The sequence below is a fragment of the Capsaspora owczarzaki genome (genome assembly GCF_000151315.2).
Source record: "Capsaspora owczarzaki ATCC 30864 unplaced genomic scaffold supercont2.1, whole genome shotgun sequence".
NCBI classification, from domain to species: Eukaryota; class Filasterea; order Ministeriida; family Capsasporidae; genus Capsaspora; species Capsaspora owczarzaki.
Genome location: NW_011887292.1, coordinates 3,100,655 through 3,112,159, shown reverse-complemented (window position 1 = coordinate 3,112,159; position 11,505 = coordinate 3,100,655). Strand labels below are relative to the sequence as shown.

The following is an 11,505-nucleotide window of genomic DNA, read 5'->3' as shown; positions in this document are numbered from 1 at the left end:
GATGAACGCAAAGTAAACAAATCCCGCCACTTGACACCTGAGAAGCGAGAGAATTTGGCAGTCGAAATACGAGCGGATTGATCCAACTTCACCAACACGAGCGATGGAAAGAGTCGGGGGTCCGACCGAGGCGAAAATGCCACAAACTTCAATTGCCGAGCAGAACGCTCATCGGGCCAATCCAACAACCAACAACGAGAACCATCTTGAGACAGCTTGGTTGGAGGTGGGGATTGACTTGGTTTGAGGGAATGTTCGGTCTTGCGGATTGTTTAAAAAAAAAAACAATAAAGAAAAAAAAAAAACGCTGGACTGTACTGTATTCTGATCAATGTTCTGCTTAAAAAACAATCACTTGCACATGCTCACTCAACAAGTAGCGATACATAGGGCTACTGAGACAGACAGCGATGATGATGGGGATAACAATGGCTTATTGACATGGCACACAAAAAAAAAGGGGGGCCAACGCCGTCGTGCACTAAACCCGCCCGTCGCGAACGCCAGCCGAGGTGTTGGCAAGCAGAGAGGTGGAACCGGCGGCGAGGCGTTGCAGTTCCAGTTGCCCTGCGTTCGTGAGCGAGCCGGGGGCAGGGACGAGAGCATACTCGGAGGTGGGGAAGGCCCGGAGGAACAAGACGGCGAGAAGTGCCATCTCAATTACCAACAGCCAGTTGAGCCAAGACTCGGCCATACCAGTGTTGGAAAAGATGCTGTTGGCCTCGATGGCACCGGCACGGTGAAGGATGGACAGGAGCAGGTTTTGCACAACGGAAAGGAGGAAGACCAGCTTGATGCACACGAGCTTGGCGACAAAGTGGAACTCGCCGAGAATGGACCGCGTGGCAAACAGCAGGACGAGCAGGGCCCACATGGTGATCATCAAAGAAATCGTGTTGATTATGGTCACCCAGAAGTAGCCATTGCTCAGCTTGAGGACGCCAATCTCGTAGTTGCCGGACGCCTGCATCAGCACAGCAACAAGCAACATGACGGGTCGGACCACGCAGAGTTGCAAGACAGCCCTGCGGATCTTGGCGAGGTGGGACCTGCCAATTGTTCCATGAGCGGTGAGTGTCTGAACGCTTGTCCGATTCGAATTTTCATTGCAAATCCCTTTGCTCCACCACCACCCACCACTCAAAACTCACCACCACCACTCAAAGCTCTCTCGCGTGTGCACTGCCGAATATATAACTTACTCATCAATAACAAATTCGCCAGTGCCCTTGAAGCAACCGCGGAATGGCGGCACCGCGAAATAATTCTTGGCGGGCAACGCCGAAAGCACCTTGAGCATGTGCGGAGCTTCACCAAGCAGAGAGCAGATGGACCGGTAAAAGAAGTACAAGCTTGCCGCTTCGTAGCTGTGACACGATTGCCAAAAAACACATTGAGTACATTTTTTTTTCTCCGACGCAGAAAAAGGATCGACATGTAGCACACTTACACGGACTGGACCATGGTCAGGTAAACCATTGCGCGAGGGAAGAAGAGGCACGCCAAGGAAACGGTACCCATGAACTGCACAAATGGGACAAGCAGGAGAGGGCATTGCAGGGCATTGCGAAAAATGTTTTAGTGAGTCGAGTCATCGCGATGATGAGGCGTGGACCGAGCGAAAGGCGCGCTGCGCTTTACCATGGGTGCGCCGTTGACAAAGCGGACGGCAGAGCGGTAGCGCTGGTTCTCGCAGTTGGGAGTGCGGAAGTGGCGGACCAGGCTCACAATGTGCACGCCGAGCAGAAAGAGCCATGCGGCGCAGTCAATGGCGACGATCGCGATAAACCCATCGGAGGGGTTGGTGAAGAGTTCGGCCGGGGTGGGCTCGAAATCACCACTGCTGGAGGTTCCGTTCGTCATTTCGTTGCTTTTTGAGGTGTGTTGCTAGAATCTGAACAAAGGCAGGAAGGCAGGGCAGGAAGCTGGGAGTCGGAGAGAGCTGAGCAGTTGATTGCTGGGAACAAAAAGGAAGAGTGATGCGAAAAGAAGCGGATCTGATCGCCCCCTTTTAAACGAACGACCCGCCAAGCCTTCATGCTTACTCTCCCTTTTTTTCCACTGTCCCGCCGCGCCGTTTTCCACCAAACGAGCCCCCCAATGGTTGGCGATATGCATGGCGTACACCCTTCTGACGAGCAAGATGGAGGGTCGTGCGTGCGTGGGGGGGTCTTGTTCCAAAATGTTGAATTTTGTGGTTTCTGTCGAACGACAAAATAATGCCCGAGTCGCCGAATCAATCGCTCTCTCCCTTTGATCGTGGTTTGCATTCAATCTCTGGTCGGTGCCAAACAGCTGTGCGAGGCCTCAGGGGGCCCGTGCACTGAACGAGAGGGCAAAAGAGCGCCCTGTGAGAACAGGAAAGCGCGAGAACTCACCACTGTGGGGGATTGTTTTCCCCCAGATGATGAACGAAAGTGACGTTCGATCTTGGGGGAACAAAATGAGAAGATTTCGCACACGCTTCGAGCTATTTTCAGACCCTTTGGGGAAATTTGTGCACACGAGTGAGTCACACGAAAATCAAACCTGTGGAACATTCACATCGACCATGTCATTTGCGGTTTGACGTGTGGCAGAGAGGAAGAGGGAGAGGAGGAGCAAGGGGAAAATGGGACGTAAATGCGTTCATTTTGAGAAAAGCAGCAACCAACTAACTACACGATCGAATATGAATTGTTTATCGCCGAGCGCGCTTCCTGGTGGTGGTGGTCGATTCCTGTGACGCTCCACGCTTGCTTCCACGTGTGGTGAGTTCGTCAGCCGAGCTCGCATCGGACTCGACAGCAGCAGCATTGGCAAACAAGCGATGCGAGCTCACATCCAGCTCTTGCTTGAGCACACCCGACAGCAGAAATTCCGCAGATTGAATAACGCCGTTGGCAGCAATCAGAGCTTGGCAGGCGTTCTGGTCCTCTGCGCAAGAGATGACAATGACGCCACAGTTATTTAGAGGATTTGGGTCGGCGATTGCTTCATTTTCGCCGTCCAAAGCTGAAATCGCGCCTGCGCCTCGCGCCTGTCGTCGTGCAATCGTGGCGACAGCCCTGCTCGTGGCAGCAGCCACCTCCGACATTGACGCGGGAAGCACCTCCAGAGGTTTGCCTCCAGCTGCACGCACAATCTCATAGACACCAAGCGGTGGCGGGCGGACATTCTCTGTGACGTACACGGCGAGGCCTCGTAGCAATGGCGCTTGTCGAGCACGGGCCAACGAGTCGGCCAACTTGAAGCCGAATTGCGCCTCGCTCGCCTTATCCACGAGCGCGTACTTGGTCGGGCTGACAAAACGGCCAGAGCGATGGCTGGCATCCAGCCAACCAAGCGAAACAATGTGGTGACACACGCCAATTCCCGCCAGGAACTTGACAGTTCGACGAACGTTGTCGGTCACGAGGTGGTCGCAATCCAAAACCGAAGATGTGATGAGAGTTCCACCCAGCTCCGTTACAATGTTGTTGTACTTTGGATTGTCGACACCAGTGAACATGACGCGAGGCACAGCGAGTGTCTGAGCGATCTCGGACGGCTTGGTCGGCTTCTCGTCGGGGTCGTTCGCTGCTGCTGCTGCTGCTGCTGCTGATGCCGTTGCTTTTGCGGATGCTGCCGTCGCGTTAGTGCCTCTGGCGGCCCGTGACGAGCGACCCGCCGATTGGGCAGGCGGAGCTTCGGTCGGAGCGGACGCGGTCGACAAAGGAGGGTCACGTCGATTGGATCGGCTCGCGCGAGCGGGTTGTTTACTCTTTGCCGGCGCCTCGGCTGCAGAGTCATCGGCAGCGACGGGTGATGACGCTTCCATCGCGCCGGCAATCTCTGGTGTGCTTGTGACTGCTGACGCGGCAACTGCGGCGGTGGAAGGAACCGTAATCGCGGCTGGCGCAACGACCGCTGGGTCTCTCGAAGAGCGAGCAGATGCACGCGAGAATGTCTCTCTGAGTTTGGTTGGCTTGGTGGCTTCTGCTACAGCTGGGGCAGGCGTGGGTGCTTGCATCAGGACAGGGGGACGCTCATTCTCCCAGTCTTGAGGCTGCGTCTCCTCGGGATCAGTGGCTTGCACCTGCGGCTTTGTGGAAGTTCGGCTGCGAGCGACCGCTGGAGCAACTGCTGCTGGCTCGGGCTGAGACTCGACCTGTTTGCTTGCCGATGGGGCGACCGACGGGGTGACCGACTCGCCTGCAGAGTTGGATGCGGCACGCGAGGAGCCACTGGCAAGAAACGACCAAGTGGAGCCGTGGGGTGGTCGAAATGGCTCGTTGGAAAGCGGAAGCGAGGCGCCGTCCAATGTCAGCACGGGCGAAGGCGGGTTGTCGAAAGTGAAGCTGGAGTTCCCTTCAAACGACGACTTGTTTGCAGCTGTCGCAGGATGAGATGGCGGGAGCTGAGCTACGACTGAACCGGAAGCTGAAGCCTTGGACGCTGGCGCAACCACATGTGCATCACCTCCAGCCTTGTCATTGTCGTTGTCGTTGTCATTGTCATTGTCATTGTCGGTGTCGTCGTCGTCGACCTGGGTGGCATCCAAATCGTCAGTTTGCATGGCAACAACTGGCCCGTTGGTTGACTCAGACCCAGTGGACGCAGTGAACGTGTTGTTGGGAGCAGACACTTCAGGTTGGGTGACGACACGTTTTGCGGTGGTGGTGGTGGTGGTGGTAGTGTGTCCACCAGTATCGGGCTCTTCGTCATCGGTATCGTCAACGTCGTCTTCGGCGACGGTGACATCGAGTGCTTGCGTCGCGACTGGCGCAGTTTCCGTCACATGTCCCGTTGCAACACGCTTGTTGCTTGCGCCATTCGCCGCATCATCTTCGGACACGTCTGTGTCGCTGCCGACGTCCATCGGAATGGTTGCCGTAGGGACAAGCAGAACAGAGCGCTCATCCACGGCATTTGCATCGTCCGAGTCGCTTGCGGTATCGACAGCTTGAGTTGCGGCTTGCGTTGCAACCGGCAGAGTCCCGCGACCAATCGCAGCTCGACTTTTAGCACTACTATGCGCTGCTGCTACAGCTGGCTGGTTATCCTCGTCGTCGGAAGCGCCGTCGACAGCCATGGTTTCCGCGACAACTGCAATCGTTTCCGAAACACCAGTCATTGTCTCCGAAACGGCGGCAGTCTGCTCCACAGCGACAGCGACAGCGACAGGAGGAGTCGAATCGAGACGTCTGACAGCTCCGTTAGAGTTCTAAGAGAGAAATAGGACAAAATTTTCCCAATCACCAAATGCTTGTGAGTCATCCATGCTCATTGCTCCAAGTTTCCAAGGTTCTGCATCCACACGTTGCACTACTGTGCCTTACACGTTTGGCAGGAGGTTTGACAGTCTCCTCCTCGAGATCGGACGTTGGGCTCTGGGTGGCATCCAAGCGGTCTTCCGCGTCTTCTGCAGCCAGCGTGGCAGCCCCGTCAACAGCGGGGGTTGAAACCAGTGACGACGAGACCGGGAAAGTAGAGGACTCGGCGGGGTGAAGCTTGCAATTCGTGACAGGCGTTGAGAACGTCTGCGCAGCTGGACCGGAAGCACGCAAAGAAGCGGTCGAGGAGGTTACGCGTCGAATATTATGTGGCTTGACGGGAGGTGTTGACGATCCCTTGACACTTGCAACCGCAGTGTCAGTCTGGCTCAAGTGCGAAACGAGAAATGGTCATACAATGAGCTGAGCAAACAAACATGGGGGGGGGGGAAAGGTGTGCGTCGCTGAAAAGAAGGCCCTTACCACTCCCGTCCTTCTGGATGCAGCATGGCTCAATCGGCATTGAACATCACCAAAGGTAAGCAGATTCCCATCACACAGCTGGTAGCGCACATCCTTTCGCAGCATTTTCTGCGCAACCAAAAAATCCGGTGAGCTCGCCATCCCCACAGCCTGCCGTCAAACGCAAAACCCGAAGCACGAAACAAAATGACCATCGCCAGCAAACCACATTGCATGCGCATCTTCGCTTTACAGAGCCTTCCTCGCCAAAACGAGTGTGGTTGGTGCTCCCCAAATCGGCGACAAACACGTCTGCTCCGTGGCGTCCGGAAATCTCAATCACGGCATGCTGGCGACTGACGCTTGTAGCCTCAATGATAACAGAGCTTTTCAACGACCGTCCGATGGTGTTGATACCTGAAACAAAAGTCATCCATCAACGTGTAAGCTTTCGGGCGTTTTGTTTCGCAGCAAAATGGCAAATCCTTCCCCTGCCATCCATTCGTTCGAATTGTCTACGGAATGGACCTCTCTTTCCTGCCGAACATCACAGTTTGTTATCATAACAGGACAGAGCTTTGATGCAGGGCTGGGCTCTCTTGCGTTTGTGAGTGTTGCAAGCAAAGCCGGAACAAACCTTGCACGAGTGGCTGCGTGCGCTCCTGTCCGTTCTCGATGAATCGGAGCACGGCACGCTGCTTGGGTACACGAGTTGTCGTCTTGGCTGGCGATGACTTGGCTGTGCCCCGCTGCTTGCTGCTTGAGGGCGCGCTGCTGCTGAGAGTCGCTCGTCCTCCTGTTGCTGTTGCTGCGCCTCCTCGTCCTGTGCCTGCAGTCGCGTCTCTGCTGTTCCTCGCGGATGCCGCTGTTCTTGACGCAGCTGCTGCTCTTCCCGATGCGCTACTGCGGGATGCAGAGGTCCCATCTCCACGACGACGATCCTCTCGGTCATCATCATCATCATCCGTCTCATCGTCACCCTGCGCGGCTCCATCATGGTCATTGTCGTTGTCATCGTCGTCATAAGCCGAATCCGAGTCGGTCGCTGCTTCAAACAGTCGTGCCATTCGCAGTGGCGGCGTTGCAAGTCCGTCATCGTCCTCCATTGTGCTCTGCGTTTGCTGGTCGAGATGTGGAGCTCAAACAACCCCCAATAAATAGACTGAACTCGGATTTAGCTCAGACTGACTCAGATTTAGCTCAGACTTAGCTCAGATTTAGCTCAGATTTAGCTGAGACTTAGCTCAGATTTAGCCCAGCTTCAGCTCAGTCCCAGTCTGCTGGTCGTGACGTGATCACGAATCTCGGACTTCAAACCACTCTGCTGCGAGCAACGCATCTTTTGATTTTGACTGGAACATATTCTGTGACTGCGTTGACCATTCCTTCATACAATGCAGTCGCAGGCAGCTCCAGCAGCAGCATCGAGAATGGATGGGACCTTGTCGGAGGTGCAGCACCACAACCACCACCACGGCGCCGCAGCGATTGAGGACAGAGACGACTCCGAGGCCAACGACTTTACAGATGACTTTATGGACTCGTCTGCCAGTCTGCTGCTGCCTGCGGACCACGGCGCGGCAGGCGGCGCGACACTGCGAGCGCAACGCCGCTTCAGCTCCGTTTCCTCATCTTCCCACGGCCGCCGTGGCACTTCTGCTGCTGCTGCTGCTGACGCTCAACCGCCGCCCTCGGAATCCTACGCCATTGGAGGGCCGCTGTTGAGTGACCGTCCCCATCGAAACCGCTGGAAGGCAGCCCTGGGTTGGATTTTCTCGCACAAGCTCTCCGAGTGGTCTGGCGTCTATGTTCCAGGCACACTTGCCGTGTTTGGACCAATCTTGTTCCTGCGCTTGGCCGCCGCCATTGCAAGCTGCGGATTGTACCTGGTACTGGCCATGATTCTGATCATCGCCGTCATTCTTGCCATTGCCATTTCAGCCACCGCTACAATTGTCTCAAGCGGACCCGTCACGTTTGGCGGCGCGTACTTTCTCATCTCGCGCACGCTGGGGCCCGAATTGGGCTCGACCGTTGGCACCATGCTGTTCATCGTGCACATTCTCTCGGCGGCTTTCAGCGTGACAGGCTTTACGGCCATCATGAGCGCAACCATCGACGACCCCAGCGCCTCGGGGTCTGGTTTTGCCAATCCGGAAGGGTTTGGCTACTGGATGAACTTTCTTGTCGGCAGCATCACCATCCTGTTTGCCCTTGTCGTGTCGTTGATTGGGTTTCGCTTTTACGCTCGCGTGGCAGTCCTCCTCTTTCTTGTCAAAACCGCCAGCGTCCTGCTGGTGCTCGGAAGTCTACTGTTTCGCCCGCGGTTTGACACACTCCCGTACGTGCCGATTCCAAACACCACCATGACCATGCTCGTGGGCTCGCTTGTTGGCGACGATCCTGTCAGCCCCGTGACGCCAGAATACCTATTCACCGGCCCGAGCCGAGAGTCGTTGCAAACAAACCTCACGCCAAACTTTTCCGACGACTCCTCCTCCACCGCGGCATCCATGTTTCTGGACGCGTTTGGTCTGCTCTTTTCTGCCTTTACCGGTGTGCTGGCCGGCACCAATCTTTCTTCTGAAGTCGTAAACCCTCAGCGTAGCATTCCGCGCGGGATGGCGCTGGCATCCACAACGGCCGTCGTTACATTCATATCGCTCGCCATCACTATTGCTGCATGTGTCACGTCGCTGTTTACGCTTTCAGCCGGCGGGCTCCAGGTGCTCCTGGAACGCCTGTGCGTCTCGCAGTACATTGTCTTTGCTGGAGTGACATGCTCGACCGTTGGCGCAAGCATTTTCCATCTTCAGGGCGCCGCGCGCGTGCTCTTTCGTATGTGTGAGGATGGTGTCATGCCGCTTGTCACCCGGCAAGTGTATCGGCTCTTGTTTGCCATCTCGCCGCGGAGCCAACTCGCGTCAGCGTCGTCCTTTGCAACCTCGTCCAGCGTGTCCGCGACAGGCCGCGAGTCGGTTGTTGCGCGTCGAAGTCAAGCCTACCGCATGCATCGCCAACGCTCACCATCGTCGCTTCGCCCGAGCTCCGCTGAGATGCACTCTGTGCTGAATATGCGGCTGTCCACGGGCTCGAGCCAACAGAACACCCCTCTGCTGCAGTCGTACGACGACGTGGGCTTGCTGCATGTTCAACCAGACACTCCATTTGTGCCATCCATTCAAGCCGATACAGAACAGTTGCAGGGGGTGCAAGAGAACAACCTCCTTGGCACCAATCCGTTGACAGACGCCGTGACCGACTCTAGCAGACCCACTGCTCCTCCGATTTTCGAAAAGTGGTACCTGGTGTTTTGCTGGTTTTGCGTCCAGTGTGCGCTCTTTGCAGGCCGCTTGGATGTCATTGCGCCAATCGTCACCCTCCTGTTTCTGCTGCTCGTGGCCGTGTTGAATGCCGGTGTGCTGATTCTCTTTGCCCTCAACATGCCCAACTTTCGTCCCCGCTATCGCTACCACACCAAGCCCGTGGCTGCCATTGGCGTTCTGCTGCCACTCGCCACCATGTTTGCGATCGACATTACCATCTCTTTGAGCATGTTGGCGATCGCGACGGTTGTCTTTGTGGTGTTTACCATCACTGTGCCATCACAAGATTGGGGCGATATTACTCAAGCAGTCTTGTTCCATCAGGTACGCGCCATGTTGTAGAGCTCTCACGCCGCTGCGCACCATTGTCTTTCGATCTGGTGGTTGTTTTGTGGGTTCTTGATTTTTTTTTGTTGTTGTTGTTGTTGTTGCAGATTCGCAAGTACCTTCTTCGCATCACGTCCAAGAAAGCTCACGACAAGTACTGGCGACCCAGTTTGCTCGTTGTTGAAGTGACGACGCCAGCACAGCAACATCCACGACATGTGGTGACTCAAACAGTGCAACTGCGGAAATTTGCGAACGCCATCAAGAAAGGAGGGCTTCTCATTATTTCGCGAGTAGTTCTGGGTGAATACTTGAACTCGATGAGCACCCGACAACAAGAGCTGGACAATCTCAATGCGTTCATTGACGACCAAAAAGTGAAGGCGTTCAGCATCGTCGTGGTTGCACAATCAGCCCGAACTGGCCTCGAACATTTGTTACAATCAGCCGGTCTTGGCACCATGCGACCAAATCTTGCCGTCCTGTATGTGTTTGCGCAGTCATTTTGCCGCTTGTGTGCCGAGCTCATGTCGTGTTTTGCCGCTTGTGTGCCGAGCTGATGTCGTTTTTGTTGTCGTTTGTGTTGTCGTGGTTGTACTTGGCTTCTTGATAGACATTGGCCGGCTGCAGAGCAGATTGCAATCTTTGCCGGCATGATTCGTGATGTGCTCGTTACAGACTTGCACTTTATGCTGGCGAAAAAGTAAGCATTCAGATTGAAATGGGTGTTTGTTGCTCGCGGTTGGGATTGTGGGTTGGTTGATTCTTTCGACCTGCTGTTTGATGGGAGAACTCACCCAACGCTCGCACATGCAGCTTTGCCAATTTTGACTTTGAACGCGCCAAGCGAATTGCCAAAAAGGCTGAGGCCTTGCAACCATCTCGATTGCTGCAGTCGTCGTCTTCTCCCAGCGTGGAGCCTGCCGCAAGGTTTTCCAATCGTGCTTTCCGCGCAAACGAGGCTCAGCTGAACGAGCGGCGCTCTCCCAAGATGCATATTGATGTGTGGACGTGCTGCATTTCCACTGCTGCGACGGAGCTGCACCATGGCACCAGATGGGCTGGCTACCACGATTCGTTCAATTTGTGCCTGCAGCTGACCCACACGCTCCGCATGGCTGCTTCCTGGGGTAGCACGACCCGCATGCGCTTGGTTTCGGTTGTGCTGCGGGATCGGGAGCTGGATGCAGAGTATCATCGGTTGCAAGTCTTCCTCGACGAGATACACTTTGAGGCCGACATTTTGGTGAGTGCCAACGGATTTATTTTTTATTTATTTAATTTTTTTTTGTGGTGAGGGAGGGGGGGGGGTTCGTGGTTTATCGCTGGTTGGTTTGTTGGTTGAATTTCGTCACTCACTGCCGCGCAATGTTGGGCTGATGGAAAAGGTCGTCTCGCTTGAAAACGAGCTCAAGGATTCCCTGCCGCCGTCTCAACCCGACGAGGACTATGGGCGAGGCTCTGGCGTGCTCGATCGAGTGCGGTCAAGCACCAACTTTAGCAGTTTCAGCGGCATTATCATTGATTCATCGGCGACCTACCTCAACTGTCAAGACGTCACCACAAACTCGGTCTTTCTCGCGCTTCCGATCGAGCGTCGTCTCGGCATCCTTCGCGATTGCTTGCAACACTACTCTGCTTGCAACACTACTCTAATAACACCTGTAAGCCATACTGAATTCCTGTCGCTGGTTTACCTGTTTTGTGCTCTCACACACTGGGTTTGTTTGTCGTCCCACAGGTCTCACAATGCTCACCCTGCCACCCCCGCCACTGCTGTGCGGTCCAGAACCGCCTGTTACCTCTGACGCAGGCCCGCAATTTACAGGATTCCCCGACGCGGACCCGCTCGACCAGTCGTTCCTAACATCCTCCCAAACCGACGCAGCTGCCGAGGCCAGCTACATGCGCCATCTCGAGCAACTCACCAACGGCCTGGGCGCTGTGGTTATGTTAAATGCACGGAGCAATGTTCTTACAACGGTGTTGTGAAAGAGCACACACGAACATGCTCATGTGTCATTTCTCCCCTTGAAAGATAAAGTAGTAGATCTACTACACGTCAACTTGTAATAAAACATGTAAATTGTATTTTGCTGTCAATAATTTGAAACAAAAACACAACCACAATAAAATTCAAACACTCACGCACACAA

General features: G+C 55.0%; 3 protein-coding genes across 3 annotated transcripts; 1 reads left to right on the top strand and 2 right to left on the bottom strand.

Moving 5' to 3' along the window:
• Window positions 1–304: 304 nt before the first annotated feature.
• On the bottom strand, window positions 305–1,969 carry CAOG_00969 (hypothetical protein). Its single transcript, XM_004365783.2, has 4 exons — window positions 1,642–1,969; window positions 1,451–1,524; window positions 1,203–1,367; window positions 305–1,049 (listed from the first exon to the last, which is right to left on the bottom strand). Exons 1-4 carry the CDS (start codon window positions 1,861–1,863, stop codon window positions 482–484), a joined length of 1,029 nt encoding a protein of 342 aa, XP_004365840.1. The 5' UTR covers window positions 1,864–1,969; the 3' UTR covers window positions 305–481.
• Window positions 1,970–2,605: 636 nt separating this feature from the next.
• CAOG_00968 (hypothetical protein) lies at window positions 2,606–6,845 on the bottom strand. Its single transcript, XM_004365782.2, has 5 exons — window positions 6,334–6,845; window positions 5,950–6,113; window positions 5,718–5,825; window positions 5,301–5,618; window positions 2,606–5,185 (listed from the first exon to the last, which is right to left on the bottom strand). Exons 1-5 carry the CDS (start codon window positions 6,800–6,802, stop codon window positions 2,681–2,683), a joined length of 3,564 nt encoding a protein of 1,187 aa, XP_004365839.2. The 5' UTR covers window positions 6,803–6,845; the 3' UTR covers window positions 2,606–2,680.
• A 130-nt stretch (window positions 6,846–6,975) lies between these two features.
• CAOG_00967 (hypothetical protein) lies at window positions 6,976–11,498 on the top strand. Its single transcript, XM_004365781.2, has 6 exons — window positions 6,976–9,346; window positions 9,457–9,833; window positions 9,963–10,052; window positions 10,166–10,595; window positions 10,738–11,013; window positions 11,091–11,498. The coding sequence occupies exons 1-6, from the start codon at window positions 7,091–7,093 to the stop codon at window positions 11,214–11,216; spliced, it is 3,555 nt and encodes a 1,184-aa protein (XP_004365838.2). The 5' UTR covers window positions 6,976–7,090; the 3' UTR covers window positions 11,217–11,498.
• Window positions 11,499–11,505: the final 7 nt, after the last annotated feature.